The sequence below is a fragment of the Chelonia mydas genome, chromosome 25 (assembly GCF_015237465.2).
Source record: "Chelonia mydas isolate rCheMyd1 chromosome 25, rCheMyd1.pri.v2, whole genome shotgun sequence".
NCBI lineage: Eukaryota > Metazoa > Chordata > Testudines > Cheloniidae > Chelonia > Chelonia mydas.
Genome location: NC_057858.1, coordinates 11,159,483 through 11,186,338, shown reverse-complemented (window position 1 = coordinate 11,186,338; position 26,856 = coordinate 11,159,483). Strand labels below are relative to the sequence as shown.

Genomic DNA, 26,856 nt, shown 5'->3' with positions numbered 1-26,856 from the left:
GCCTGGACAAGAGCTAAATGGCTGTAGGGCAGTGAGACAGGTTTGGATGGTGGTGGCAACGTGCTCTGAATGTTTGTTAATAAAAAGAGTTCTATGAAGAGAACTGGAGCTGTGCCATTGTTTGCAACATGACTGCCCCTTCCCCGGCTGATTGATCAGCTCGCCAGCTTGCGTGTCCTCTTTCCAGTGGTAGAAAGATCTGGTTTTTTAGTCTGCTGGGCTACAACACACCAGACGGAAAAGCTGTGATGTTTTTAGGCACAGAAAAGCTGATATTAGCCCAGGACTGAATCTTGGCCTTTCCAGGCTAGGGCTAGCTTTGTGGCGGGAATCAACGCATAAAGGGAGGAGAGAGAAATATTCCCTCTGGTGGGTTCAGATAAAAATCTGGAAGCTGTTTGATGCTCCAAAGGGATTTGCCGTGTTAGAATAAAACTTGGGGTGGTGGATTATGGTGACGCAGCCATAGATATATTGATAAATTTAATGTACCTGTGCAGTTCATGGCACTTCTCCAATTTAGCATTGGCTATCACCGCCACATAGCTGGCTCACGTCCATGAATGCTAGTAACTAAATACAGTCTCCTGGCTTTTAAAATCTTTAATCTGTGGGGCCCTTCACTTTGGGATCTCCTACTCTGCTGTTGTGGTTCACTGGTGCAGCCATCTGGTTCAGAAATGTGATTAGCAATGATCTTGTGCTGCCCTATCACTGTCTTGGCAGTTTGTTTGTCAGTGATCGAGCAGGCTGTCAACATTATGCAGCTCAGTCTGTCTTGAAATCTACTGGGACTCTGCCACGTGTAAGAGGGTAATTACTCTGAACGCACCAGGCTGGTGTAGTCCCACAAGAACCCGCCATTTCTTGTCAGTCCAAAGCTCTGTTTGTTTTCAGACCTGACTGAATGCTAGCAAAGGTTGGGTTTTGTGTCTGTCTTTTCCTCCTCATGTTTCAGTGTTTGACTTGTTAACTGGATGGGGGAGGGGCTTGGAAGCCCAGAATCGAAATGAGCACTAATGCTACTTTCATTCCAATGGTTTTTCAACAGTTTGAGCTGGACATCGAGCCCAAGGTGTTTCTCAAGCCATCCCGGGCAAGCAGCACTGAGGCACTGACCCAGGTGACCCAGAACGAAAGCCAGGAGTTCTCGTTTAGCGAGGCGACCACTAAAGGTATGCAGCCTCTGAGTGAGACTGTGTCCGAGTTTGAGATGCTAGCCAGAGCAGGTAAAGACCACTTACACTGGTATCCATGTTCCCTCCTCCCCTTTCACCTGTATATCCTCCCTTTCACTCTTCTTTCACTCCTCTTGGCTTCTCGAGGCACTTGCATAACAGCCTTCAGTGTTTTCCAGATGTCGCTCTTGCCTTTGAATGAGGGGAAATTGACAAATGCTGACTTTGGTTCTGCAGAACTTTGCTCTTTGGCTGGGGAGGGAGCCAGGCTTGTGCTGTGAAGTCTGCTGAAGTCTCTTGTTGCCAGCAATGCCTGGATTGTTATGCTGATCAAGCATCACAAGGATGGTTATACTAGAACAGACTGTTTGGTCTGGTATCATGTCCCTGACAGTGGCCAATGACAGATGGGCCAAAAGAAGATGAACCAACCTCCCCTTCACCTTTCCCCCATAATTCACCTGAGCAACTGTTGTCTTTTTATCCTCTAGGGGCGATGCAAGAAATTCCTGGGGCGGGGGGGGGGAATCCGTAAATCCAATTTATAATACATATTCTTAATAGTACTAGCAGGGATTTGCTGATCCTTGGTCCAGAACCAGGTCTTGGAATAGCTAACTGGTCCTGAAAGCATTTGTACTGATCCACTGATCTTAACCCTGGCAGATTGCAAGATATGGAGATGCTAGAATCACATAATTCAGAATACCATCTTGCTTTTATCTTCCTTACTTCAATTGCATCATGATTTTAGCAGCTAATATCGTACAACTTTTAGAAAGCGACCATGGGTTTTTATTCCTTAAACTGCGATTCAAGGCATATGCATGGTATAATGCTATGGTGTTTGGCTGTACTAGATAGCTGTTAGGTTGAAGTAGGTTCGTGATAACTGGAATGACTTAATAGTTAGCATGTCTTGTTTGCTGAAACGGATGTTTTATTTCCCTGGAAAACTGGGATTCTTTGCTTTCCAGCAGTCTAAACCATTATTTCTAGCTATGAAGGATTATGAGCGCTAACATTAAAATCCTCGCTGTTCCCTTGATCTTGCAGTATTTTATTTGGTGCTGGTCCAGGTTTGATTTAGTCCTGAACTTCAGTTGGTGATTAGGGGGTCATGACACTACTTAAGACTTGGGAATGAAATATATATTGTATCTATCACAGAGGGTTTTTTTGGGTGCAATACCATCATTCAGGCCCGTGCAAAACTCCCCCATATTATCTGTAGTGTACACTGAATAGGCTCTTCTGCTTTTGCTGAGTTTTCAGTGGAAATGATCCAACAAGAGGAAAGGAGAGAAATTAATAAGTGGTGCTGTCCATATCTTTACCAGTGTAATAACCAAGAGCATCTTGTCAAAAAGGCTTGTGGGAATGTGAATAGGATTCATTTCCCTTCTCTTCTTACCTTCCCCAATTAAAGGGACATGGTTTAGTTCCCAACTTTAGTCTTTGTGTAAGATACATTAAAATAAATTGATATCGATGCTTTCATGATCTAAATGAAAGCAATTCTTGTGATGGGATTTAAACCCTTTGTCCGTGTTTGCAAACTGGTAGCAGTTGTGCTACCAGTGAAAACCGAAAAGAAAAACTGACCAGTCTGCTTTCATCATCTACTGGGTGAAATGTAACAAGTAAACAAGTGTTTACTTGTTATAAGAAGCTGCAAATCTGTTGAAATTTCTCTTACATAATGTGTTGCTAGTAACTCAGGAAAGGAAGTTACATTTCTTATATATGACTTTTAATCTGTATTCCTTTAAAATATTTTCATCATGGGAAACCTGACTCTTTTGGTCTGCCTCCTTTAGGAAGGAAGGAATGCTATGACACTGTTCGGAAAAATCCTCTTTAAATTGATTGGTTGCTCCTTAACAGGGGATTTTTCTGGTCTTGGGGCTATCACAGCAGACAATGTCTACTTCAAACTGCCATCTAAGCAGGCAGTCATAACAATCATAAAGTGATGTCAGAAGGCTTATTTAAAAAAAAAATCAAAAAAAAAAAATCTACTTCTTGCTCCTGCCTCTGGTTTTGGCCATTCTGGAAGCAGCAGCAGTTCCTGTGTCCTGAGATGTTCTAACTCTAGAGAAGTTAGTTGACTGTGGTTAGAGCCAGCAGGCCCAGCTGCAGCTGCGAGACCTAGGGAAGCTTCAAAGCAGGAAAATGTACTTTGAAGAAGACCGTTTTGAACAATGCATTTAAGCTTTTTTTGCCTCCAAAATATGCATTTATAATGAATTTAACGGCGGCACATGGTGTTGATCTTAAAGCACTGAATTGGCACACGCTATTGACTTGATTCAGGTTTTGTAGGAGTTGACGTGATATGATTTGCTAAATTAACCTTTGGGACAAGCAAATGAGGCAGCTATATGTATACCTTGTCCTTCCAAGAAAGCAAATTAGTTTTGTCCCGTGTGGAGTGTTTACTTACCATTCATTTATTGTAGTCAGAGTGAAGGGGGTAGGAGAATATTCTTACAGCATTCCCAAAATGTGTAGAAAATGGAAGTTGCATAAATCTCCCCCATAGATTCCTTGGAGAACACACACAGGTGTCTCTGTCCATCATTCTTTACACATATGCTGCAGTGGGACGCGTCAAACCCTGATTACAACCGCGTGGATTTCCTGTTTCCCTGTGTTCAGACACCTCAAGGACTGAGTGGGAAAGGGAAGCAATTTTAACTTGATTTTTATCACAGTGAGATCAGTTCTCCTGTTCTGCAACCCACACAAGCGTGACTTCTGGTTTCCGTGCTTATATGATATGCAAAGGTTAATGACTTTCTGCCTGGGACTAGTTGTTGGCTAATGTCCAAGTAATGGGGATGAGGAGTGAAAGATTCCCATCAAAAAGACCCTCGCATTGTGGTGGTTTCATCAAACTGACCCAGAGCTGTGTAAATTTTTGTATTGATTGATTTAACTGGCCTTAAAAGGAAAGCTCTTTGTAAAGGTATTTAATTTTTGCCAAAAATCCTCTTGTATGAATTAATGTATTTTTGTTATCTGCTCTTTGGGGGTGAGTCATTTAGCTGTAGAACGCAGGATACAGCCACATCCACTTATATTAGCTGCCTCTGAATGCTTGAAACAGCCAAGTGACCTGTTTTTGACAAAAATGCTCTGTTAAAATAATACAGGTCTAGCACCTAGCGCAAAAACCTTAAACCTGGGCAGCGCTTAGCAGGGCCAAACAAATCCATATTTCCTGGCCTGAAGCTCTGTTAGGCCCATTGCACTCATGGGTTTATGCTAGCAGTCTGCTAGGAAATCTTCAACAGCTGAAAGGGGCCTGCATAAGGAGGTCACTTGAGGACAAATTGAGAGGAGGGGGAGGGACAAGTGGCTTCCATTCCTGCAGGCGCAGTGCCCGGAGCACAGGGGTTCTGAAGCCAACCTGTAAATCACAGCAGATGTCTGCCATTGTAAATTGTTCAGCTTCTCACAATAAACACCGATTTGTCCTCTAGCAGCAATCAGTTCTGTTCCAGGTCCCAGGCCTCCCCTGGGCCCAGCCTCACTCTTGACAGGAAATCTTTACAACTCTGACAGATCAGTTCTTGAAAACCTTGCTGTCTTATCTGTGGAGGGCAATTCTCTAAGCAGGCTTGTTTCTAAGTGGGATATCTTTCAAAGCTTTTCTTTAAGGCACTAGTGACTCTTGAGTGGGTAATGCTCATCTGTCACTTTTCATATGAGAGAATATGAATAAAAACAGGATCTTTGGTTTTTTTTTAAGAGTTTGTCGTCTCCTTGTCTGTAGCTGAAGTTACAAGCTGGTTGCTTTGGAAACTGAAGTCCTAGAGTATATTGTGACTTTAATAATACTTTGCCTTTCTTTAGTATCTTCAATTCATTGCTCTTAAAGCCCTTGATAGAGAGAAACAGATCCAGCCCCTCTGCGAGATGGGTGATATTATCCTGCCTTCACAGATAGGGTAACAGAGGCCCAGAAGTGAAGGTCACAAAGCCAAGTCAGTAGCAGAGCAGGGATTACCATTTGAGTAATGATTCCTCTTGGATGGGGACTGGAACAAGGGACAGAAGCATGGTTCAGCACAGGTCTAACAAATGTCCCGTGTCTGGGGGCCAGAGTGGGGAAAGAGAAGGACAGAACATGTTCTCATTAGAGCATATAACATCCTCTCAAGTCCATTATTATAAGTGGTGCTTAGTCTCCTGATTCCCTTTGCTGTGCCTTCCTGATTTATTATGCTTTGCTTCAGAGGAGGGTTCAAATCTGTGGTCTTCAGAGACAGTGAGCTGGAGTTCTTCCATCTGCTTTACCGTCTGTTGCTGAAGCTTGGTTACTAAAGGTTTCGTTAAATTGGCCCCAATATTAGGGATTGAGAATGGGATTGGGAGAGTCTCATGAGCCGAAGAGTAGTGACCTGATGCTCTTTCCATTTGATGGCCTGTGTGAAATGAGTTGATGGGGAGATGGTCACTTTCAAAAGAAGAATACCAGCCCGACTGATGGGGCAGTTTGCATAGAGACCGCTAGGCATGAAGACGGCTCCCTCCAGGTTGGAGTTGCAGCCTGCTGGTAGAATAACATGGGGAAGCCTTGCATTGTTGCTGATCCTGCTTAAAGTTATTTTGGCTGGAATTTTCAAGGCAGTGAATGGGCTCCTTTAAAAACCCCAGGCCTTGTAGGTAGGACTCCAGGAGCCTGGGCTGTAAACATGGCACCTTTCAATGCCCTGAATCCAAAGTGAGTGGACAGTTCCTGAGTGATGCTCCTGCTGAAGTGGTTGAGAGGATTTCCCCTGAAGCCAACAGCTGATATCAACCCAGTGAACCTCCTGGGGTGAATGCCACTAGAAAATGCATGAAAGGGTTCATTCCTATCCATGTTAATGGGGTGGAATTACTATGGGGGGGGGTGGGGGAAGTGATGTAAAAAGTGCAACCAAAGCTTTAAAATGACAAAAAGCCATTTGTGCTTGTTTCTTGGCAAACCTGCTTTTCAGGAGGGGACGGGGTAAAGAGGGGTGTATCCATGGTCGTTTGCAAACCCTGCAGTTGAATCTCCTTTCCCTTCCTCTTGCAGTGTGGCCCCAGGAAGAGTACATTGTGGAGTATTCTCTGGAGTACGGGTTTTTACGCTTGTCTCAGAGCACTCGTCAGCGTCTCAGCATCCCAGTCATGGTGGTGACACTAGGTATGTGAGGGACGTGACTGGGGTTCACACATTAGTTGACAAGACTCTTCTAAAATGCCTACATGCTGTTTGCCAACATCCCAGTTTTAGCCATGCCCCCACATACCTACCTTTGCTTCAGTCGCACAGAACCCGGAGGGGACCCTCATTCAGAGAAGGGCCGTCTTACCAATACAATGCCAAGACATCCATTACTGAGTCTGAATCTAAGCAATCCGTTTCGCTATCTGAGTCCTAGCGTTCTTTTCTAGAGCAGTTGTCTCTCCCAGGAAGGAATCTGAAGAAACCAAACCTAAACTCTGCCCAATTTGTATTATTTTGTTGCTTTTCCTCCTTTGCTTTAAACTTGAGAGGCTAGAAACAAAATAGCCTGCAGCCCTCCAAGACCGTGCTACTTAACACTTGTGATGCACAACATCGATGCCTGTTGTCAGGAGCGATTATACCTTTCAGAGACCATGTTGAGCATGTCTCCTTAGCACTGATGTTTGTCTAATCATCTCTGCATCCTGCATAGCCACAGGGACCATTATCCTGTGACAGCATTCTCTTAAGTTTCCAAGGAATAAGTGTAGTCTTATACCTTCTAGTGCCAAAAATCCTAATTAATCAGATGCCAAAATAGGTGCAACAATCAGATTAGATTGATTAGACATTAGTGCAAGAGAGTGGTACTGTTCTGCTGTAGTAAACGGTGATTACATGGCAGACAACACACGGGTCTATGTTAAAGGTAGGTGGTGTTTTTATTTGGTCTGATCATTCAGATTCCTAGTTAAGCCCCCTACCTGCCTTACTGAAAATGGCTTGCATTTGTATTCCACCTTTCATCTAGATGGATCCCAGCTGCATTGTGAGCAATTACATGTGTTTATAAAACTCATTTGAATGTATGTAGCACTTTCACGTCACTATATTGTCACTGCAGTCACCTCTGTGGTGGAATGCTGAAACTTTTCCAACAGCGTCTGGAGTTACCCGGGGATACTGAGTCACTTTGATTCAACATTTTAAGATCCTTTTGCTTTAATTCTGAATCTTGTTGCAAATAACTGTAACCATCCATCTCACTGTCCTTACCCTTCCTGATTGTTTCTGTCATGTGAAGAGCTTCTGTTCACATCGGCTGTTCTCATCCAACTGCAAAAGCCAGTGTTTCTACGGTACTATGCCTACTGTCCTGCTAAAAGGCTCAGACAAGTGAGCGCCATGCTTAGCTGGGGCAAGTGCAGCACTTCCGCTGGCCTAAGAGTCTAAGCCTGGGAATCAAATTCTGTCTGCTCACATAGCACCGCAGAGCGTCGGATGGGTCTTGTTGTAAATAGTAACAAGCAGAGTTTCCTGCTCCGTGGTTTGACCTCTGATTGAACAGAGTGAATCTTCTTTGCCTTTCATGCAGACCCCACCAGGGACCAGTGCTTTGGAGACCGATTTAGTCGCCTGCTGCTGGACGAGTTCCTGGGTTACGATGACATTCTAATGTCCAGTGTGAAAGCTTTAGCTGAAAACGAAGAGAACAAAGGTAAAGGCACCAGGAAACAATTTTGTGGTGGAATATTTGGAGGAGGCGCTTTCAGTCTGTGGGTGCATGAATGGTGTGCCCTGGCTGTTGACTGTGCCCTAGAACTGAGAATCGTTCCCCGGCTCCATGGGGAGATTATCACCAGGCAAGTAAAATGAACCAAATGTGAGAAGAGAGGGGATAATGGCCACAAGGAAGACTTTCTCCTGCCATATGCTGAATAAAAATGAAGGATGCACCAGTATGGGAAGCTCAACCTATTATTTATTGTTTAATCAGACCGGGCTCCTCTGTTTCTTCCAGGTTTCCTCCGCAACGTGGTGTCTGGGGAGCACTATCGCTTTGTCAGCATGTGGATGGCTAGGACGTCATACCTAGCTGCCTTCGTCATCATGGTCATATTTGTAAGTAAAACAGTTTGTGTTGCCTGGATTTCTGGACTAGGGCTTGAAAGGGATTTAAGACTGAATTTTGGTAACTTTCTTATGTGCCCTAATCTGTATTAACACAAGAGGCCACGGCTACTTTTACTAAATACACTTACAATCTTTTTTGCAAATGCAGAATTGACCCAGATGAAACCAATAAGCAAAGGAGGCTGAGATCATAGATGCCAAACCACTATGCCTAGAGTTAGGGCAGTGTTCCTTCTTCCTTCGATAATCTAATGGCTGGTGAGAGGAGGTGTTTAAATATATCTCTCATGAAGATAAATCAGTCCTGTGTGATCTTTCTCAGAGAGACAGTGTGGCCTAGCTGGAGGTGCACAGGACTGGAACAGAGCTGGAACTTTGGGTTCTGTTCTCAACTCTGTTACAGATTTGTGCTTTGATTTTTGGGGCATCACTTTAGCTGCAGTAGGAGTCTAGTTCTGACAGGTTAACTACATGCCTATCTCTTTCACAGGGGCAGCATGTGGTTTAATTACCGTTTGTAACGTGCCAAAGAAGCGCTACTTAAAGCGTGAATTGTGCAGTACAGTCTTGAGCTTTGTTACAGTGCTAAGAAAAATCCACACAAGCCAGAAAATTCTTAGTTAACATAGATTCTAAGCTCAGAAGGGTCTGTTATGATCTTCTAGTCTGACCTCCTGCATACCCCAGGCCAAAGAACCTCACAAGTACTTGTCATAGTTTGCAGGTTAACTGTGCCCTCTGCGGTCTGCTCAGGGGCACCCCTTTACATCTCAAACTTCTAGCCATCACCTCTCTGTGGGCAAAGTACTGCAACTCTCTTCCTCCAGACTGAGAATTTAGCCTTCAATTCCTTCTGCCCTCAGTGTGCATATCCCAGCAAATAAGACCTTAGCTCAGCCCCTGTAGTTCTTCACTCTTTCTCGAGGGCTAGGACAGTGAATGCCAGTGACCAAACATAGCATAAAACAATAAACATGCTCAGTTTACTAGGTATTTCCAGACCCTGGCATGCTTCCCAGTCCTTCGGATCCTTCCAGCAGGGTTGTACCTTCTTGGTTACAATCTTGTCAGTTATTGGATCAACTTGAGGGATTCTGAGTCAATTCAGCTAATTATTATTATCCTGCCTTCACAGATAGGGTAACAGAGGCCCAGAAGTGAAGGTCACAAAGCCAAGTCAGTAGCAGAGCAGGGATTACCATTTGAGTAATGATTCCTCTTGGATGGGGACTGGAACAAGGGACAGAAGCATGGTTCAGCACAGGTCTAACAAATGTTAGACACAGATAGGGTAACAGAGCCTTTGTACCGGAAGTCTTTCTTTGTCTCCTGGGCCTCTGGAACCCAGTCTGAACCAGTATATGCAAAAATCCCCAGGAGGTGGTTCCTCTTTGGAGTTGGGTACCCCTGTCCCAGGATTTGCTGTAATGGCCCCTCACTGATCTTCATTCCTGGAGAAGGTTTGGCAACCCTCCCCCATGGAGCCAGAATACAATTGCTGGCTCACAGAGATACAGATAACATTTTTAAAACGTAGTACCATAGACTCAGATATCTCATGTGTCTGTAATATCTGTCTCAGTGCATCCCACATCCCATGATGGAGCATCAGCATGAACTCTGTATCTATGGGAAAACCAGCTTCCCGGGGCAGTCCAGTTCTAATCCTGATCTGTTTTGCCATTTCAGACTCTGTCAGTCTCAATGCTGTTGCGCTACTCTCATCATCAGATCTTTGTCTTCATTGGTAAGTGCTTCTAAATCTGACTCCTACAAGTTGTTTCTCTTGGGATAATGCCATGCCCTGGTGAACGCTCACTACCTTTTGTAGGGCAAGAAAAGAGCTTAGTGTCTTTCGTGGAGCTGAGCTGACTTGAGACAGTCGATTCTTTATCCCATTCATCACCCTGGAGCTGGGAAAACACAGAAACATTTTCCAAAGGTTACTCACCCCGGAAGCTGACAGGGCATGACTTTGGCCACCTGGAGTACGCTGCTTAGTGACCACAGGACAGATTCTGTCCGAGTGTAAACGCAGCTCCATTGACTTCTAGACTCCTTTTCTTCCTGCTTACATCAGATGTCAATTTAGCCTTAAATCTCCAGACAAATATGCTCTCTTTAAGTTGCCCTTTGTGACCATTCCCCTCCTATCTGAGGTTGGCTGAATGCAAATCCCGTGTTTCAGGGCATGGCCTAATGCCCAGGGGTCAAAAAAACCATTGTCCCAAAGGTGCAGCCCTGGTGCCTTCTGGGAGATTTAGTCTTCCTCTGCAGCAGTGGGTGTAGGTCATTACCGGGGCAGGATTTGTTAGACCAGTGTTCTGCCCCAGTGTGGGCCTGTATGTACTGTGAGCTGTAAGCCATTCGTGGCCATACTGTCTCCTGCATCTAGCTCTCAAGGTGGTTTGTGGCGTGTTACTCTGCTCCGTGAGCTGCTGAGAGCCCTTCATGGTTTGCTTTTCTTCTTGCAGTGGACCTCTTACAGATGCTGGAAATGAACATGACTATTGCGTTCCCTGCTGCTCCCTTACTCACTGTCATTTTGGCTCTAGTAGGTAAGAACATGGATTTACTCCTTACGCAAAGGAAGAACCCTGAGCATGTCCGAAACGAACTTAGTGTAGCAAGCTGTGTTGGGGTGCATTGAACACACAAAATCCGCCCCCACCCCTTGTACCTTAGGTCACTGCGGGGGTTAATGTTCTCATTCCCTGCAGAGAGGTCATGTCATGGAACTTGGTGTGACCATGTTATAAGGTTTTGGGGTTTTTTTTTTTGGTCCTAGTCTCCAGTAGAAATATACCCACACTCGGCTTAGGGCTGGTGAGGATTAGTGATTCTCAGAGCTGTGCATTGGGCTGGAGGTAATCCACATCGTGTATGTACATCATGTATAGCTTGATCCACTTCTCCATCTCTCACGTTCCTGACCTATGTCCTACACCCACAAAACTTCATTTAAAAACAATAAATCCTGGGCTGTGGCTAATGTTATAGCTGAAGATTCCAGTCAGCAAGGAAATCTTTGTGCTTTACCTCATCTGCTGTTAGAAACCAGCTCCATTGTGCCTGGTTGCATTTGCTTTGCAATCCAGCAAATGCACCATAGCACCAGTTACTAGATAGCGTTAACTCCGGGTGCACTCTTGGTTCTGGAGAATGGCTAGCTGGGATTACCCAGTGCCCAGGCCCCACAGCTAGTTGACATGTCAGTGTTTTTTGTCCGGCAGGCATGGAAGCCATTATGTCAGAGTTCTTCAATGACACCACCACTGCGTTTTATATCATCCTCATTGTGTGGCTGGCGGACCAGTATGATGCCATCTGTTGCCACACCAATACCAGTAAGCGGCATTGGCTAAGGTAAGAGAGTTGCCCATTCTCCTTCTAGCTTGTGCGCTTCCATCAGCTAGCGATGTGCTTCAGGCCTATATTGCATGCTGCTTTATTCTGCAATGTGAGGCTTCTTTAAAATTTTCATCAGGCGGTGCTGGGTTCGCTTCCATTTCGGATGGCTGCTGTTTTCCCTTCTTGACCCCCAGTGTTCCTGCGTCTGAAGCCCAATTGCTTTCCCCACATTCAGGAGGCAAGTTGGCTCTTTCCTGTGTAACTATTAGGAAGTCCCCCTTTAAAACCGATTCAGACATTTGCCCATATGTCGGTCCTGCTCTGTGTTTAGATGAACACTGATGTCTGCTGAGAAAGTCAAGAGTACCCTTTAATCAGCTGCTCAGTGGGAAATCCCTGCCCAAGGCTGGGGTGGATGGGTTTTCTCTGAGGTTATGTCCTGTTCCTTATTGTCCCTTCTCTTTCCAGGTTCTTCTACTTGTATCACTTTGCCTTCTATGCATACCACTATCGATTTAATGGGCAGTACAGCAGCCTGGCTCTAGTCACCTCATGGCTTTTCATCCAGGTAAGCAGTGGCCTTCTTTTGCTGCTCCTTAGGTAGAAGAGTGGAGACAGATCTATGTCTTAGTGCTAATTCTGCCCGTGGTCACTTCGTTAACCTTATGAGGGAGCTGGATAGAAATCTAGGGCTTACAATATCAAGTCAGAAACTGATCAGGCCACTTGTATGGCTATGCATGGATGGACACAGGCTAGAGTAAATTACCCCCAAGTCACTGACTGCCACAATGTAGACTCTATAAAAGCTGTTACAAAGCAGGGTTTGAACAGACATCTTTACTTAACCAAGAGATTTGTGCGCTTCCTGGGAACATGAGAATAGAGGGTGGATGAAACTGCCAAATCTCTTAAGATACAGGGCCTTCGACTTCTAGGTCATGGGCTCAAATCTGGCTGTGGCCATTAGTGACTTAAAGTTGGACCCATAAAATGGCTGAGAGTTTTGAGGGGGGAGTGTCTCAGTCAAATACAGACTGGATAGCTGTCCAGAGAACATAAGGCAACTTCCTAAATGATATCTTTGTGAGGGTTGTGACTCGGGGGCCAGGGACTGAATGGGCATATGCTGAACTCCCAGGTGATGCCTGTGGTGATGGTTGAATGGTGTTGAGGAAGCTTGCACTGCTGCTGCCTGATGTCCCTGCTCTGTGGCTAGAGGCCTTGTGTCCCTGGGTGGTGACCTGACACCTCTCACCAGCTGTGAGCCTGCAGTCAGCTGTCCATAGAAACTCCAGATATTCCTGGCTGCCTTCTTCCTCCCCAACCCTCCTTAAGAGGCTTGGATTCTGTGGTCCTCTGGTTGGTTGCAGGGCTTTTATGACCCCACTAAGCTGCTGGAGAGGCCTCTAGGGACCACAGTGGAAGGTGGAAAATCCTTCCCAAAATGTCTGGGTTTGACTCTAAATCCAGAATGTTTCTCGTTCCCGTATGAGTCAGAGCAGCCTACCCACTCCCCTGCTCTTGTGGTTACAACAGTTAAGGGAACCAATCCGCAGACTTTCTACAGGGCTTTAGCAAAAACCTTCTTGGCCAACAAGTAACCCCTTTCCCTTTGCGTTCCCTAGCACTCCATGATCTATTTCTTCCATCATTATGAGCTGCCAGCCATCCTCCAGCAGATTAGAATCCAAGAGATGCTGCTGCAGAACCAGCAGGTGGGTCAAGGGACCCAAACAACACTTCAGGACAACCTCAACAACAATACGACAGCTGCCCCTACTGACATGGGCGGCAGGCGGCCCCATCCAGGAGCGAGTCCCGCCGCAGACAGCAGCAGCCCCAGTTCTCTGGCCCCCAGCGAGGATCCCAGGGCTGTTGCCATTGCAGCTGCTACAGCCTCTTCTGTAGGGAGTGATCTGAACTGGGTAGCTGAAACTGCTGCTGTCATCACAGAAGCCTCGTTTCTGTCTGACCTGAGCACAACCCTCTTGGAGCCGAACGTGGTGAATGAAACCATGGCCAGTGGGAGCCCACAGGATGCTGTTGTCGCTGCTGCTTCAAGCTTGGTAGCCCAAATTCGAGTCGGTAGCGACCACGTGGAGACTGCTGTGGGCTCCATTACTATTGAGGTCTCTTCAACAGCAGTGGTTACTGCAACCGATGCACCCCCTGGGGCAGAAGACACACCAGCTACCCCCCTTGCCAGTGCCCCCCTTGTCCCAGCACAGGAGGATGGTGCATCTGTCCCCAGTCCTTCCCTTCCCGAGCAGACTGCGGCTGCAGGGGAGTCATTCAGCCAATCAGAACCTAGCGGAAAGGACTATGTTGCAAACAGTAACCTGGCAGAGACCCCTCTGCCCCTCACGCAAGATACTGATCTGGTCAAGCATTTGGATAGTGCTTTTGGGGACCATGGGGAGACCACCCCCTGCCCAACAGCAGTGGACAGTACAGCCTGCTCCGAAGCTCACTCGGAACCAGAGTCCAGGAGCCTGTCCTGAGCCCGTTCTCTCACTGATCTCTGGCAATCCAGAAGGAATCTGGATTTCTTGTTTCGCCCCAGGCCTGACCCATAATTCCTTTTAGTGAAGGCAGAGCAGCTGGAGCGCAGTAAAGATTCCGTACATTTCTCTCCTGGACTGTGTGTGTAAAAGGGACAGATTAGCTGGGAGCCATTAATGCCCAGCATCCCTCTGCAACTAGACCTGCAGAGAGGTTGTTCACCGCATGCAAGCTGCTGGGCCCCATGTTTTTCTTAAGCCATTGGCAGACAACAGGGCTGCCGGATTGGTCACTTGGGCTAGTCAATGTCACAGTTCTGTGGTCCCCACTCCTTCCTCCCACCCCCCTTGTGTTGCTCTCACGAGGAAGGGCTTCCAGTAGTACTGGATCAGCAGCTGGGGACTGAGTCATTAGCCTTACTTGCCTTTGCAAGTGTGACCCAAATTGTACTAAACAATTTTTTTTTGTTTTAACCCCCCCCCCCCAAAAAAAATCTTAGTGTGATGAGTTGCATCTAGTGTGGTGTATTCCTGGAAAGAGAGGCTGGAAAGCTCATCAGCTGAAATGGAAATGAACCTCGGGGGCAGTCAGAAACCACTTGCTGGAGCTAAGTCATTTCCTTTCATCATGGGAGTTTTGGTGGATGCTGCTTGACATCTTCACTCTGACAGTTTGGTAGTGTCTAGCTGACTTTGTCCACAACTGTCTCCCTGTTTTCCGCTCGTGTTCCTCACCAGCCATGTGGGCCTTGACTGTAGAGGGGTTTTTTGGCTACTTAACAAAGGAGTAAAGTTGACTGTTGCAAAGACAAATTATATATATAGCTCTGTCTATTTTTAGAAAGATGCAGAGGTTTTAAAGGGTGAGACACAAGTCTGTATTAATGTTGGGGAGAAGATACAGGTGGCAGTTTCTTGGCGTTCCTATCTTTTAGAACTGCAATTTAAGGGAATGTGTGTGTGGCGGGCAGGGGGTGTTAACGTCTCCTTTGGAGATCCACAGAAGGCAGCAAAGGGCATCAGCAAGCTTGGCCCTCCACTAGGGAAAGTGCATCTTAAGCCCTGTGCCCTTCTACCAGATTTCATCGCAGACGAGAAGCTGGGAATAAGGCTTCGATTAGCTGTAGTCAAGCATCTTCCTGCTGCCCCCTTCCCAGTGGCCAGCCTGTCCTGGGAGAGGTGAAACGTGAGGCTGTTTTCCTGTGCTAACAGCTCTCCGAGAGCCAGTCAGCTGTGCCTGAGCTGATAGGTTCATACCGCTTCCCCCTGCAGGCTGGTGGCAGGGGTGTGCTTGTAACCATCTAGGCTGATTCTGGGATGGATCCCCATAGCTATCCTCCCTTTTCCATTCCCACTGCACCCCTGCAAGGAGAGCAGCTCTTCTTTCCGCCACATGGCCTCTCGGCAGGGGCTCTCTGAATCTAGCACCTTAAATGCATAGCCCATAGACTGGGTAAGCTAGAGGGGAGCTAGTGCCAGGGGCTGTGGCCTGAAAACATTAGGAATTGAACTATAGCTTCATAATTCATGAAGGAGCCATCAGGGACGCATGTGTATAGCCCTGTCACCCCACAGCTCCACTCTTTGCTTTGGTGGCGTAGCCTGTTTTTTTCAGTGCCTTGTCCCATGCGTGGGACACCTTCACATCCTAAGATTGGGCCCTTCCACAAGTCGAGAAACCCCCTTGGCACAGGGCCAGAAGGGGAGACTGCAGGTAGAAAACTGTTACTCATGGTGGTTCAGTAGAAAAGGAAAGGACCCAAACACTGAAGCCAAGAAGAAATTTAGATACCCCCTCTCCTTTCCTCCTTGGCAAAAAGGAAGCCTGGAGCACTGTCCTGCTGAAAGGAAGAGGCAAAGCTAGCTCTGAGATTAGTGTCTCACCCTGGTAGACTGTAGTTTGCCCAAGGGCTGTCTGTCTCTATACCTTTTTACTAACTAGTTCTCGTGGGTGACATCTGGTACTCAAGTTAAAGAGGCTGCATTAGGAACCATCCTGTTACCGGCAGCAGAGTTTTCTAGGTCGCATACCAGCGCAGGCTGAGCCCGTCCTGGGAGCTGCTCCCTTTGGAGAAGGGTTTGTGGTAAGTGATGTCCAGTTCCCCCAGTAAGGCTCTGAGAGGGGAGGTAAACTCAGGAAAAGGTAGTGTATGTGGTGGAAAAGGGAAGTGCCAAGGGGGAGGGTGGGGCTTAGCCCCCCTTGATTAGAGGGGAGGTGGGAGGCATGTCTCAAGAGGGATGGAGACCAAGCTGTGGAATTGTCCTTGGGCTCCATCCTTGTCTACAGGAGCTAATCAGCCCTCATCCGGTGTTTCCTTCCTGTCTGATCAGTCCCAGGAATGAGGCCCTCAGGTATTTCCACTGCTTACCACACAGGGGAGGTGCTGTTGGATGGGGAATTGGGGTGTGATCGAAGGATTTGCCATGTCAGTGGCTGCCCAGCTCAAAGAGGTTTCTGACAGTATCTCAGCTTTCTCTTTCTCTGCCTTTCCTCCCCAGAAACCCATTTAGGGAGTAGATGCTGCTGCTGGAGGTGGAGTGTGCATGCCAGGGCCTGGTATGTTGGTGGACCCCTCTCACTACACCCAGCCTCCCCAGGAGCGAGACCGGGTCCAGCCAACATCTCCCCCCTCAATTATTTGATGCTGCTTCTAGGCAGCTGGGCTCCTTGCGGACAGGTTGTAAAGGTCAGAGAGCACAAGCCAGCAGAAACAGCTGTAGGATTTTAGGGGGGGAAATGAACCAAATCATTTGCTGAATGAAGGGTAGAGTTCATTCTATTTAATTAATGTAAAAAATGTGTTTGTATATATATAATAAATATTATCTCTAACAGCTTCAGTGCTGCTGCTTTGCGAACGGTCGTGCAGGGGTCTGGGCAGGCTGGATCTGTGAGGCTCTGGTCTTCATTCTGGGCAGTATCACATACACTTAGCTCCTAGGTCTAAGAGACTTACTGCTGTCATAATGTCTGAGCACCTCCCTAGCCTGGAGGTAGGGCACTTTCTTTGTTACAGATGGGGAGCTGAGATACTGATTAAGTGACTTGCCTGGGGAGTCTGTGGTGGAGCAGGGAATTGCCCCAGGGTCTTCCAGGCCAACCTTCCCCCACCCCACACACAGCACAGCACTGGAGGAACAGAAGAGCAGCCAGCCTTTGGCTTGAGCACATTGCACAGCCATATGGAGAAGATGCTGCTGCACTTCTGTAGCTAGTTCTCCAAACTATGTTGAGGACTTGGGAGCCTAAATATTTTTGAGGGCCTGGGCCTGGGCCTGAACCCCCTGGGTTTCCATCTCTCAGATTTACTGACCTCCCTTTAAAAACAGCTTGACAGCACCTTTTGGACTTTTAATGCTGCAGGGCTCATGGTCAGTCACCCTCTTATGTGTACGGACTGCTACATTCTCATACCTACATCTCTGATCTTCCATCACATCAGAGATGAGACAAGCTGGGACTTTCCTGTGTCTGAAACGAAGGGATTGTGTTAACCAAAACCTCACCAGCAATGAGCAAGCACGAAAAAAGGGGAGTCCTGCAGTGACGGAAGAGAAGTTTCCCTCTGCATAAAACTCTTGCTGCTGGGCTGAAGGTGGAAGGAGATTTCCCCCCACCCCCAGCTTTACTCAAAAATACAGTTTTGTGATTAAATTCCCTGTAGCTCTGTCCATTTAAATTCTGCAGTTTTGTGCCTTGAGGGAGGATCCTGGCTAAATCTAATCTTAATTCAGTAAATAAAATCCTAATCCCAGGCTGACCGTTGCATCCAAAAAACAGCTCAGAGTGAAGGAAAGATGGGGAGAGAAACTCATGCGCGTGAGGGAGATGGACAAGCTTGGGGGCTGAAGGAGCTAGTGAGCAGATTCCTGAGTCAATCTGCTTTTTCACCCCCACCTACGGGATCTGAAGGGGGTGGGTGGGAGGGAGGAGAAGTCTGCTTTGCTTTTTATTCTAGTTAAAATCTTGAACTTTGTACATTTTATTTACAGTCAATGTTACAGATGCTGCCAGCGAAAGGAAACACTATTAGAATTTGCATCACCCACATCACAGTGTTTTCTGGACAACTGCCCCCCTCAGATGTTGTAGGGGAAAGTTTGAGTAGGTCTCTATTCCATGCTGCACACCCACCCTGGAGAGAGAAGGGATCCGAAACTGGGCACAAACTTTCCTAGCCTGAGTCACCAGTTCTTAGTTCCTCACTGGATTCTATCGAGTTTCCCCAAACAACTGTTTTAAATAGGGAAGGATTCCTTGTTCTGAGGCAGTGGGGAAAGAACTAAACCTAGAACTTCCTCCTTGAGGAAAAGCCAGCCCTGTCTGTCCTCGCACCTGCAGTAATGGATATGTAACTGAAAATGTTTTTAAGTGAGACCCTCCTTTCCATAGCTGTCAGGAGCCTGATGGAGGGTTCTACCATGCCTCTACAGTAAGCTGATCACGTGGAAATCTCTAAGCTTGCCATTAACAAAGGACAGCAGCAGGGTGGGAATTGGGTCCTAGCTGTGATATGAAGAAATTAATTTCAAACAAAGTGGTGAATGAGTTGGGAGTGTTTCCCAGTTGTGATCTATGCAGCTTCACCACTTCCCCAACCAGGAGCCTCTGCACTCGCTCTCCAGGCTCTGGTTTGATTTAAGATGTGAAAGGAAACAGCAGCTGGTTTTCCAGAGTGAGTTCAAAAGGAACCTGAATGGCCCGTGTCCCATTACCTGTCCTTGTTGTTCTCTGCCATGGGCTTAACAGGCAGCATGCTGATGTTCTTGGTGGGCCCCAATGCCACCATCAGCTCGCTCTTCCGCACCAGGGCAGCTCTCAGCTGATCCCTGATTGCCTGGATCCGTTCCTCCAGCTCCCTGAGCTCCTTCTCTCTGGTGTCCCACTCCTCTGGCTGGGGTACCCTGCCATTCATGCAGTGCCACACGGGCACCTCCTTCTCCTGCGCTGGCTCAGGGGGCATCTGCTCCATGTTAAAATGCACCCGCTTGTCCTCTTTCCCAGCAGCCTTCCTGAGGTTGTTCCAGCTTGGCTGGCTGGAATTTGGGGCTGGTGCCTCTTGGCTCTTCTGAATGTTGCACCTTCAGAGTGAAACAGGCAGAGGGTGAGTTGAGCCTTCAGGGCTGAGTCTACCATCCCAGCTGCCTAGAGGGCTCCCCCTCCATTGTCTGTGCCCTTCCTCAGAGAGAGGATGGCAACAGCTGGTCAAAGCTGGGTCTTTCCTCTAGAAGGGGTGATTGGCTGAGACCGTGCATTGGATCCTCGTTTCTGCAAGCTGGACGCTCACACCCAAGACTCTTTGCTGGTGGCCAGCAAGGTTCCAGGGTAGGGCACCTTTCTCCCATCCAGCTACCCTAACACCCATGGGAAGGCACTGTGTGTTGGACCATTAGACACCGGTTTGCACTGCCGCTTGGGGGCAGGAGCCCTCTGCTCTAAGCTACTGCTGCAGCTGGACAGCAGGAGCTGCCGACCAGCGGTGAAGACTCAGGCCGGCAGCGGAGGTGGAATGGGGCTTTGCCCCGTCAGTACCTTTTCTCGAGTCTCAGCTTTTGGTTTTTCTGCTCCTCGAAGCCCACGTTCAGTGCCCGGTGGATTTTCTGTGAAGCACAAGGAGGAGAGGAATCAGACCCGCAGGGGAAAGGCTGGGGGGATGTGAGGACAGGGCTTCAGTGTTAAAAAGTAACTTTGATTCAATGCCTTGCAGGGTGGCTTTCTGGGGCTCCTGCTGAAGGGTGAATTAGAGTCTAATTAAGCCAGAGCTGGGGGTGGGTGTGAGTCCCAACAGCTGCTGGGTGTAGGCAGGGGCATAGACTGGTTCTGCACTAGGGAAGAGGGCAGTGTGAGACAAGGGGGGGGCAGAGGAGGGGGAATCTTTAGGACAATACCAATCCCAGAAGGCTCCCTCCAGTGGCTTTGGCTGGGCCCTACGTTATGGAGGGGCAATGCTGTGTCCCACCAGGCGAGGCGGGAGAAAAGAAAGCTACACAGGGGGGTTCTGGGGCTTGTAGGTCCTACGATAATACAAATAATTACTAGCAATAAATACTCAAACCCCAGCACCACTGCTCTTGGGCCAGTGAAGCACCAGGGACTGTTCTCACCACTGCTAGGGAAGGGGCACCCTGAGAGATGGGGCTGGTGGGGACCATCAGGCCTCTGTGGAGGCAGAAGGAGGCGGCTTCAAAACCCAGCCCAGTGGGGGACAGGCAGTGTAAGGGAAGCGGGGCCGGGGCTCCAGCTGCTCTCACCTGGCTGGTGTGTAGCCAGTAGTTGAATTTCTTCTTCCTCTTGATGCAGGGCAGGATGAGGCGGTAGAAGACGTGCTCGCACAGAGAGGTGAGCAAGGAGCCACAGAGCCCGATGCACAGCAGCAGAAAGAGGCCAGAGAAGTGATAGATGCCCATCTGCAGGGTCTGGAAGGGAAAGGGGTGGGGGGGGATTAGCCTGGGCCCCACGACATCTCCTCCCTGCAGAGCCCCCCGGCCCGCCCTCACCTCGGTGACACCCAGGACCCGCTTGCCGCAGGGCACCATCTTGTACCACTTGTCATGCAGCAGGTCCATGAAGCCGGCCGACTTGTAGCGGCTGATGAACTCGGAGAGGTTGGAGGTCAGGGGCGAGTTCTGGGGGAGCCCGATTCCATAGCCTAGCGGGGGCGGGGAGAGAGAGACATGGAGAGAGAAGCACCATCATGGGAGTGGACTGGGAGCCAGCAGCCCTGGGCACTGTTCCCAGGCCTACTGTGTGACTTTGGGGCACATCACGTCTCTTCTGTATTGAATGTACAGCACCGAGCGCAGCAGGACTCTGATCTCATCAGGGCCACAAGGTGCTACCACAATACAAACAATGAACAAAAGCCCTGGGCTCCTGCCCCCTCTAGCCCCCACCACTGCAGCATCCGAGCCTCAGGAGGGCTTGTCACCCCATTGAAAGCTGGAGGAACTTGGGCAAGGTAACAGCTGGACTATGAACCTGGATCTCCTGAGTCCCATAACCACCCAGTCAGCCTTTCTCAGGGCTCTCAAGTCACACCGCTCCCCTCGGTCTGCCGAGTGCCTGCAGCTACACAACCCAGTGTGGTTTATTGCAGGGTGGGTGAGCGGCTGCTTCCCCCCCTAAGGTAAGTTGTTCCCATCATAGGACAGCTTGCACCCCACAGCCATAAATCCATCTGGTCTCCCCAGGAGGAAAACCCACGAGCTTCGCCTCCTAGTGGCGGGGCAATTGGGAGCTCTCAGCAAAGAGGGCCCTGTGACACGCAGCAGCCTGCCTTTCCTTACAGGGCCCTGCTGATGGGGCTGCCTTCGCTTCCCTGTTTCCCTTTCTAGTTGCAGCTTGGCAGGCGAGAGCGCGGGGGCTTCACTGAACTTCCCTCTCAGCTCCGGGGCAACAGTCTGGTTAATGAGGAGAGATCAGCCAGCATCCCTGCTGCACAGGGATGAGAGGAGGAGGAGGAGGCTGTGCAGGAGGAGGAGGCTGTGCTGGAGATTAGCGGAGGTGGAAGGGATCAGGCATGGGGAGAGAAGAGGGCACGCAGCACCTGGAGGCTTCACTCAACCTTAGCCAAACCAGGATCATGGTAGGCTGAACCCTCATGCTCCAGGGCACAGGCTCACTGTCCATGGCAGGGTCAGGAAGGATGATGAACATCCTAGGCCGCCAGGCCAGATGGGCTACTGGGGTCTCCAGCAGCATGCCAGCTGTTGGGTAGCTGGCACACAGCTGGACTCAGGTGAGGGGCTGCAACACACCAGGGTTCCTCTGTGCTTTGCTAGCTCAAAAGACTCTTGCTCTGGCTGAGCGCCCCTCGGAGAGCCTGGTGACGGGCGCCACGGAAGCACCCCTGCTGCAAGCAAAGCCTGTCTGCACTGCGGGGCCCTGTGACACGTAAGCTGTGGATTCACCAGGGATCGAAGCTCAGGTGTGCAAAAGCTCAGGTTGCGAGGGTGGGGGTGTGTGTGTGTGTGGGGGGGGTGCCTCTCTGAATGAGACAATGGCTTTGTGCTGCTTTTGCAGGGGAGCACTGACCGCTGGCTGGAAGGCACTGGAAGCTACAGCCCCTCCACTTTGGGCATGGGGTCAGTGTCATTTTAGTTCTGCTCTGGGTGGATCCGGCCACTGGACAAAGGAGCCTTTCCCCTCTAGGTCCCCAGTTCAGCTCCAGCTGTGACCAAAGCTCAGGAGCTGTCTGCAGTGGGGGGGCCCATAAGCAAAGTGAGCCGAGCAGATGGCAGCCAAGGCAGCACCCACAGCTGAGTGGATCATACGGCTGGATTTCTCTCGCCCCCAGGGAAGGGGGGTACATGTAGGGAGCCTGCCAGCCCAGGCTGTGCCCAGCGTCGGGCTAACCAGAGACCGGCCCCGCTCCAGGGCTGTCGGGCCGGCTCGGGAATCACACACACACAGCGCAGCCACCTGCTGCAGGCGTTAACAGCCTCTCGCCAAGATTATTTACACTGAGCCATTTTAACACAGAGATCAACACTGCACTGAAACTGAAGCCACCCGTCGCCGACTGCTGTGGCCCAGGCCCACGCAAGCAATGCCCCTTCTCCCAGGGCACCTGGGCATTCAGCCGCTCGGGCCCTGGGCAGGGGGCCAAGGGGCCCCGGCCCCAGGCAGCGGCTCACCTTCAATAGCAAACGGCTTCCCCACGGTGAGGAGCTTGCAGTCCGAGTCGATGGTGACCTCGTAATCCAGAAGGGACTTGTCCATGATGAATGCGTTGAGCTTGGGGGGCTCGGTCCTGGCAAAGGGAGCACAGGGGAGAGGCTGATTGGCTGGATTCACCCTCCCTGTCCCCAAGAAGTGGCTGGCGGGTTCAGGGGTAAATAGCCACAAATTACAAAAGAGGCTAGTGCAGGTGTGCTGGGTGTGGGGGGAGCTCCTGCCTACTCCAGCCCAGCCTCTCCCAGCAGGGGGCGCTGTAGGAAGCGGGGCAGGGTACTGGCTGTGGGGGGAGCTCCCGTCTACTCCAGCCCAGCCTCTCCCAGCAGGGGGCGCTGTAGGAAGCGAGGCAGGGTACTGACTGTGGGGGGAGCTCCCGCCTACTCCAGCCCAGCCTCTCCCAGCAGGGGGCGCTGTAGGAAGCGGGGCAGGGTACTGACTGTGGGGGGAGCTCCCGCCTACTCCAGCCCAGCCTCTCCCAGCAGGGGGCGCTGTAGGAAGCGGGGCAGGGTACTGACTGTGGGGGGAGCTCCCGCCTACTCCAGCCCAGCCTCTCCCAGCAGGGGGCGCTGTAGGAAGCGGGGCAGGGTACTGGCTGTGGGGGGAGCTCCCGCCTACTCCAGCCCAGCCTCTCCCAGCAGGGGGCGCTGTAGGAAGCGGGGCAGGGTACTGGCTGTGGGGGGAGCTCCCGCCTACTCCAGCCCAGCCTCTCCCAGCAGGGGGCGCTGTAGGAAGCGAGGCAGGGTACTGACTGTGGGGGGAGCTCCCGTCTACTCCAGCCCAGCCTCTCCCAGCAGGGGGCGCTGTGGAGACTGGTGCAGCGCACTGAGGGGCGGTAGCCCAGAAACCCACAGTTCCTTTACCGCCCCGGGCCAGTTCATCGCGAATGAGCCAGGGGCACACGCCCGCCTTCCCCCGGGCGTTGAGCTTGCCCCTGCTGCTGCCCCCTTACTTGAGCATGGTGACCCCGGCGGGGGTGGTGGGGACGCTGTGGCGCCTCATGTACTCGTGCATTTCGGGGAAGCTCTTCTTGATGTACTCCTCGGCGCTGCTCTCCCACACCGTGCCGAAGCGGAAGCCCTGCGAGGGGTGGTGCAGCTGCAAAGAGGACCAGGCGCGCGGCTTGCAAATACCATCAGCAAGGCCGGTGAGCAGGGGAGGGAACTGGAGGGGTTGGGGGGTCAAAGCAGTGAACCCCACGTGCCATGAAACGCGCTAGCCCCGAGCCCACCAGCCCTGCCCGTCTAACCTGGAGTCGCAGGCTGTACATGCCAGGCTCCATTCCCCACCACTCAGTGGCACCAAGTGAGATGTTTCTTGGGAGGGGGCACATGCCAGGGCCACCCCCCCCCGGCCGGGGAGTCTCTCCTCTTAGCTACACAGCGCAGGAGCCAGCGCCAGCACGAGTCGATGTCTCGGGGGCCGCCCCTGCACTCTGCCGTACAGGAACAGACACGCCGGGAGCCAGGGGGCAGCACCATTTGGTCCAGCCGCCCCTCTGTCTGGACGGCCGGGCCAAATCTGAGCGGGGTTGTAACCATGCAGCCACAGCGATGCTCCGGACGGCTCTGGCATCAGCCGTGCTGATTTAGTATGGAGCTATGAGCAAGTGCAAAAACCGGGGGGAACCGGTAGGGTTTGCTCCTCCTCTAACTGGGACCACTGCTACCACTGGAATGCAGCCACCTCTGGGGCGGAGGTATTTCTCGGCAAACAGCAGCAGTTCAGGACAGGAGGTGAGGAAGCATGCTGCATCTAGCTTGAACTGCAGGGGAGAGGGATTTTAAGGGAGGCAGAATTACCCCAACTGGAATCTGGCCAGAACTCGGGGTGAACCCCCACCCTAACTCATAGGAAAAGGACTCTGGGGTCTTTGAGGTTGCAAGCAGACAGGACCTTGGATTTAAGTCTCATTCAAAAGACAGCACCAGCACTGCGGGGCCAATGGCTCAGAGATGGCTCTGAGGGAAGAGCGCCCCCTACTGAACCATCCACTGGATTTTACATCCCCTGCCCCTGTCGCTCCCAGAGCCAGCAGCAGCCGGGAGCCAGCTGGGAAAACGAGGTGTGGCGGGTGGCTCAACAGGCAAAGCTCCAGGCGACAGCCCAACACAACGATGGGTTGGGAATGACGTGGGCAAGATTCAAAAGGTCTAGCGCTAATAATGCTCTTGGTCTGGAGTCGGCGAAGTGACAGGTAGGGGGGCACTCTCCTCTTGGAGTTGGGCCTGACCCCAAGGCCCCAGCATGGTACTAAAGAGCGGTGGGCTGCTGGAGTGGCCACCACCCAAAGGAAACCGGGATGCAGAGGAGACCAGCGTGGGGAGAGGAGGGAAGATGGTAACATCCCCCGACCCCTCGGATCCCTCCCGCCTCCGAGGCAGCGCACTGGCCCTCCCACCTTGGGGTCGTGGATCCCCGAGAGCTCCTCGAAGGTCTTCTCCCCCACCATGACGGCGGCCAGGTTGGCCGTGTAGCTGGAGAGCACCAGGAGGCAGAAGATGGCCCAGAGGTTCATGAGGAAGCGGCCGGTGTAGCACTTGGGCGTCTTGCTGGAGACGGTGCGCCCGAAGAGGATGGCGTAGCAGAGGTTGAGGGCCGAGGAGTAGGAGAAGATCTTCATGCGGTTGCGCCCGTGCGGGGTCATGCCGTAGGGGCTCTTCCACTCGTAGAGGGTCAGGAAGAGCGCCGTCAGGTGCAGGGCCACGAAGATCCCCACCCACATGGTCCAGTGCAGGGGCCACATGAAGGCGCCGATGGGTGAGGCCGTGTCCTTGGTCCTCACCAGGATGCCCAGGCTGGTGGAGAAGAAGGGGCTGGTGAAGTCGATGACCTTGCTCCTGGCCGAGTTGATGCTGAAGGAGGTGACGGCCATGTGGGCCGTGCCGCTGAGCAGGTCCCCCACCAGCCCCGTCCACTGCCCGTTCTTCCAGGCCCCGTACTTGCCGTCCCCGACGATGTAGAGGTCGAAGTCGAAGGGCAGGTCCTCGGCCAGCTTCTCCAGCAGGTCGATGCAGTAGCCGTAGCAGCACTTCTTGTACGCCAGGGGCACCGAGCCGTTCTTGGCGGTGAGCGCCTCGAAGAGGGCCTCCAGCACGGCCGAGTCGTTGGTGTGGGGGTCCAGGCACAGCTGCCCGGCTGGGCAGCTCCCATCCTCGTCCACCTCCCGCGTGAAGACAAACGGGTGTTCCACCAGCGTCACCACCCGCAGCCTCACAGGCAAGAAGCCACCCCTGCTATCCGGGCTCTTGCGCGGCAGCTGGTTCTGCCAGAACCCTTCCTCCACCTCCAGCTTGCCGTCCTGCCAGCTGCCCACCGTCACCCAGGTGGGCGCCCCCAGGGAGTCGCGCAGCAGGCTCCAGATCCGGTAGCGGTGCTCGGTGTGCACCAGCGACGTGTTCCTCACGGACACCCGCCCCGTCCGCCCGTGGAACGACGTGTTGGCCAGGAACCTGGCGGAGGGGAGAGAGGAAGCATGGGGCAGCTGACATCCCCAGGGTCGGGGAGCTGAGCACAGAGCCACAGCAATGGGGCCAGGAGGGAGCTGTAGACAGGGTCTGGCCACAGTGATGCCTTTCCTGAGTCCAGCACACCAGGGGCCCCGGGCTGGGACGGTGGCAGGAGGGAGCTGATCTACTGAACAGGCTGTTAGGCGGATCGGGGCAGGAGGGGATTTCTGGACGGAGGGGAAATTGATGAGTGTTCGGAGACCCAAGGGGCTGGAGGGGACCCAGCAGCGGAAATACTGGGATTCTCACCCTTTTCTGCACCGATCTCCCCCATCTAGCTGGGCTCCGGCCAGGATCTGCCCCCCAATGAACAACAGGGGAAGGGCAGGGTGGTCACAACCCCCAGGTTGAGAACCCCCTGCTCTTCAGGACCCTGAAGAGGCTGCTCCAACCCCAAGGACCTGACCTGAGTGCGAGGGCCTCCCCCAGCCTGGTTCCACTTGCTAAATCAAGGAGTTTGCTTCAGTTGATGGTTTTCTGAGAGCAGAGGTTGCTCCGTGCTGGGCAGTCATTCAGGGAC

At 51.1% G+C, this 26,856-nt stretch overlaps 2 protein-coding genes across 6 annotated transcripts in view; one reads left to right on the top strand and one right to left on the bottom strand.

Annotated features, from left to right (window-relative positions):
• The window catches only part of TMEM259 (transmembrane protein 259), a 28,860-nt gene extending 11,872 nt beyond the window's left edge, over nucleotides 1–16,988 (top strand). The window contains exons 3-11 of one of the 2 annotated variants that reach the window (XM_037885556.2): nucleotides 1,052–1,175; nucleotides 6,250–6,360; nucleotides 7,760–7,882; nucleotides 8,186–8,286; nucleotides 9,988–10,045; nucleotides 10,773–10,856; nucleotides 11,532–11,664; nucleotides 12,118–12,217; nucleotides 13,278–16,988. In XM_037885556.2, the coding sequence (XP_037741484.1) occupies nucleotides 1,052–1,175; nucleotides 6,250–6,360; nucleotides 7,760–7,882; nucleotides 8,186–8,286; nucleotides 9,988–10,045; nucleotides 10,773–10,856; nucleotides 11,532–11,664; nucleotides 12,118–12,217; nucleotides 13,278–14,153 (1,710 nt within the window). In that variant the 3' untranslated portion in view covers nucleotides 14,154–16,988. Of the gene's footprint in view, nucleotides 1–1,051; nucleotides 1,230–6,249; nucleotides 6,361–7,759; nucleotides 7,883–8,185; nucleotides 8,287–9,987; nucleotides 10,046–10,772; nucleotides 10,857–11,531; nucleotides 11,665–12,117; nucleotides 12,218–13,277 lie in introns of both variants that reach the window. The other variant, XM_037885554.2, reaches the window with a different exon arrangement.
• Nucleotides 1–26,856, bottom strand: part of GRIN3B (glutamate ionotropic receptor NMDA type subunit 3B) — a 44,784-nt gene that overhangs the window by 5,226 nt on the left and 12,702 nt on the right. For 2 of the 4 annotated variants that reach the window (XM_037885553.2, XM_037885552.2), the window contains exons 3-9: nucleotides 25,229–26,279; nucleotides 23,780–23,925; nucleotides 22,791–22,906; nucleotides 20,652–20,803; nucleotides 20,406–20,570; nucleotides 19,687–19,754; nucleotides 18,870–19,235 (exon numbers count right to left, since the gene is read on the bottom strand). In XM_037885553.2, the coding sequence (XP_037741481.1) occupies nucleotides 18,870–19,235; nucleotides 19,687–19,754; nucleotides 20,406–20,570; nucleotides 20,652–20,803; nucleotides 22,791–22,906; nucleotides 23,780–23,925; nucleotides 25,229–26,279 (2,064 nt within the window). Of the gene's footprint in view, nucleotides 1–14,414; nucleotides 19,236–19,686; nucleotides 19,755–20,405; nucleotides 20,571–20,651; nucleotides 20,804–22,790; nucleotides 22,907–23,779; nucleotides 23,926–25,228; nucleotides 26,280–26,856 lie in introns of those variants that run through there. The other 2 variants (XM_043536096.1, XM_043536097.1) reach the window with 2 other exon arrangements.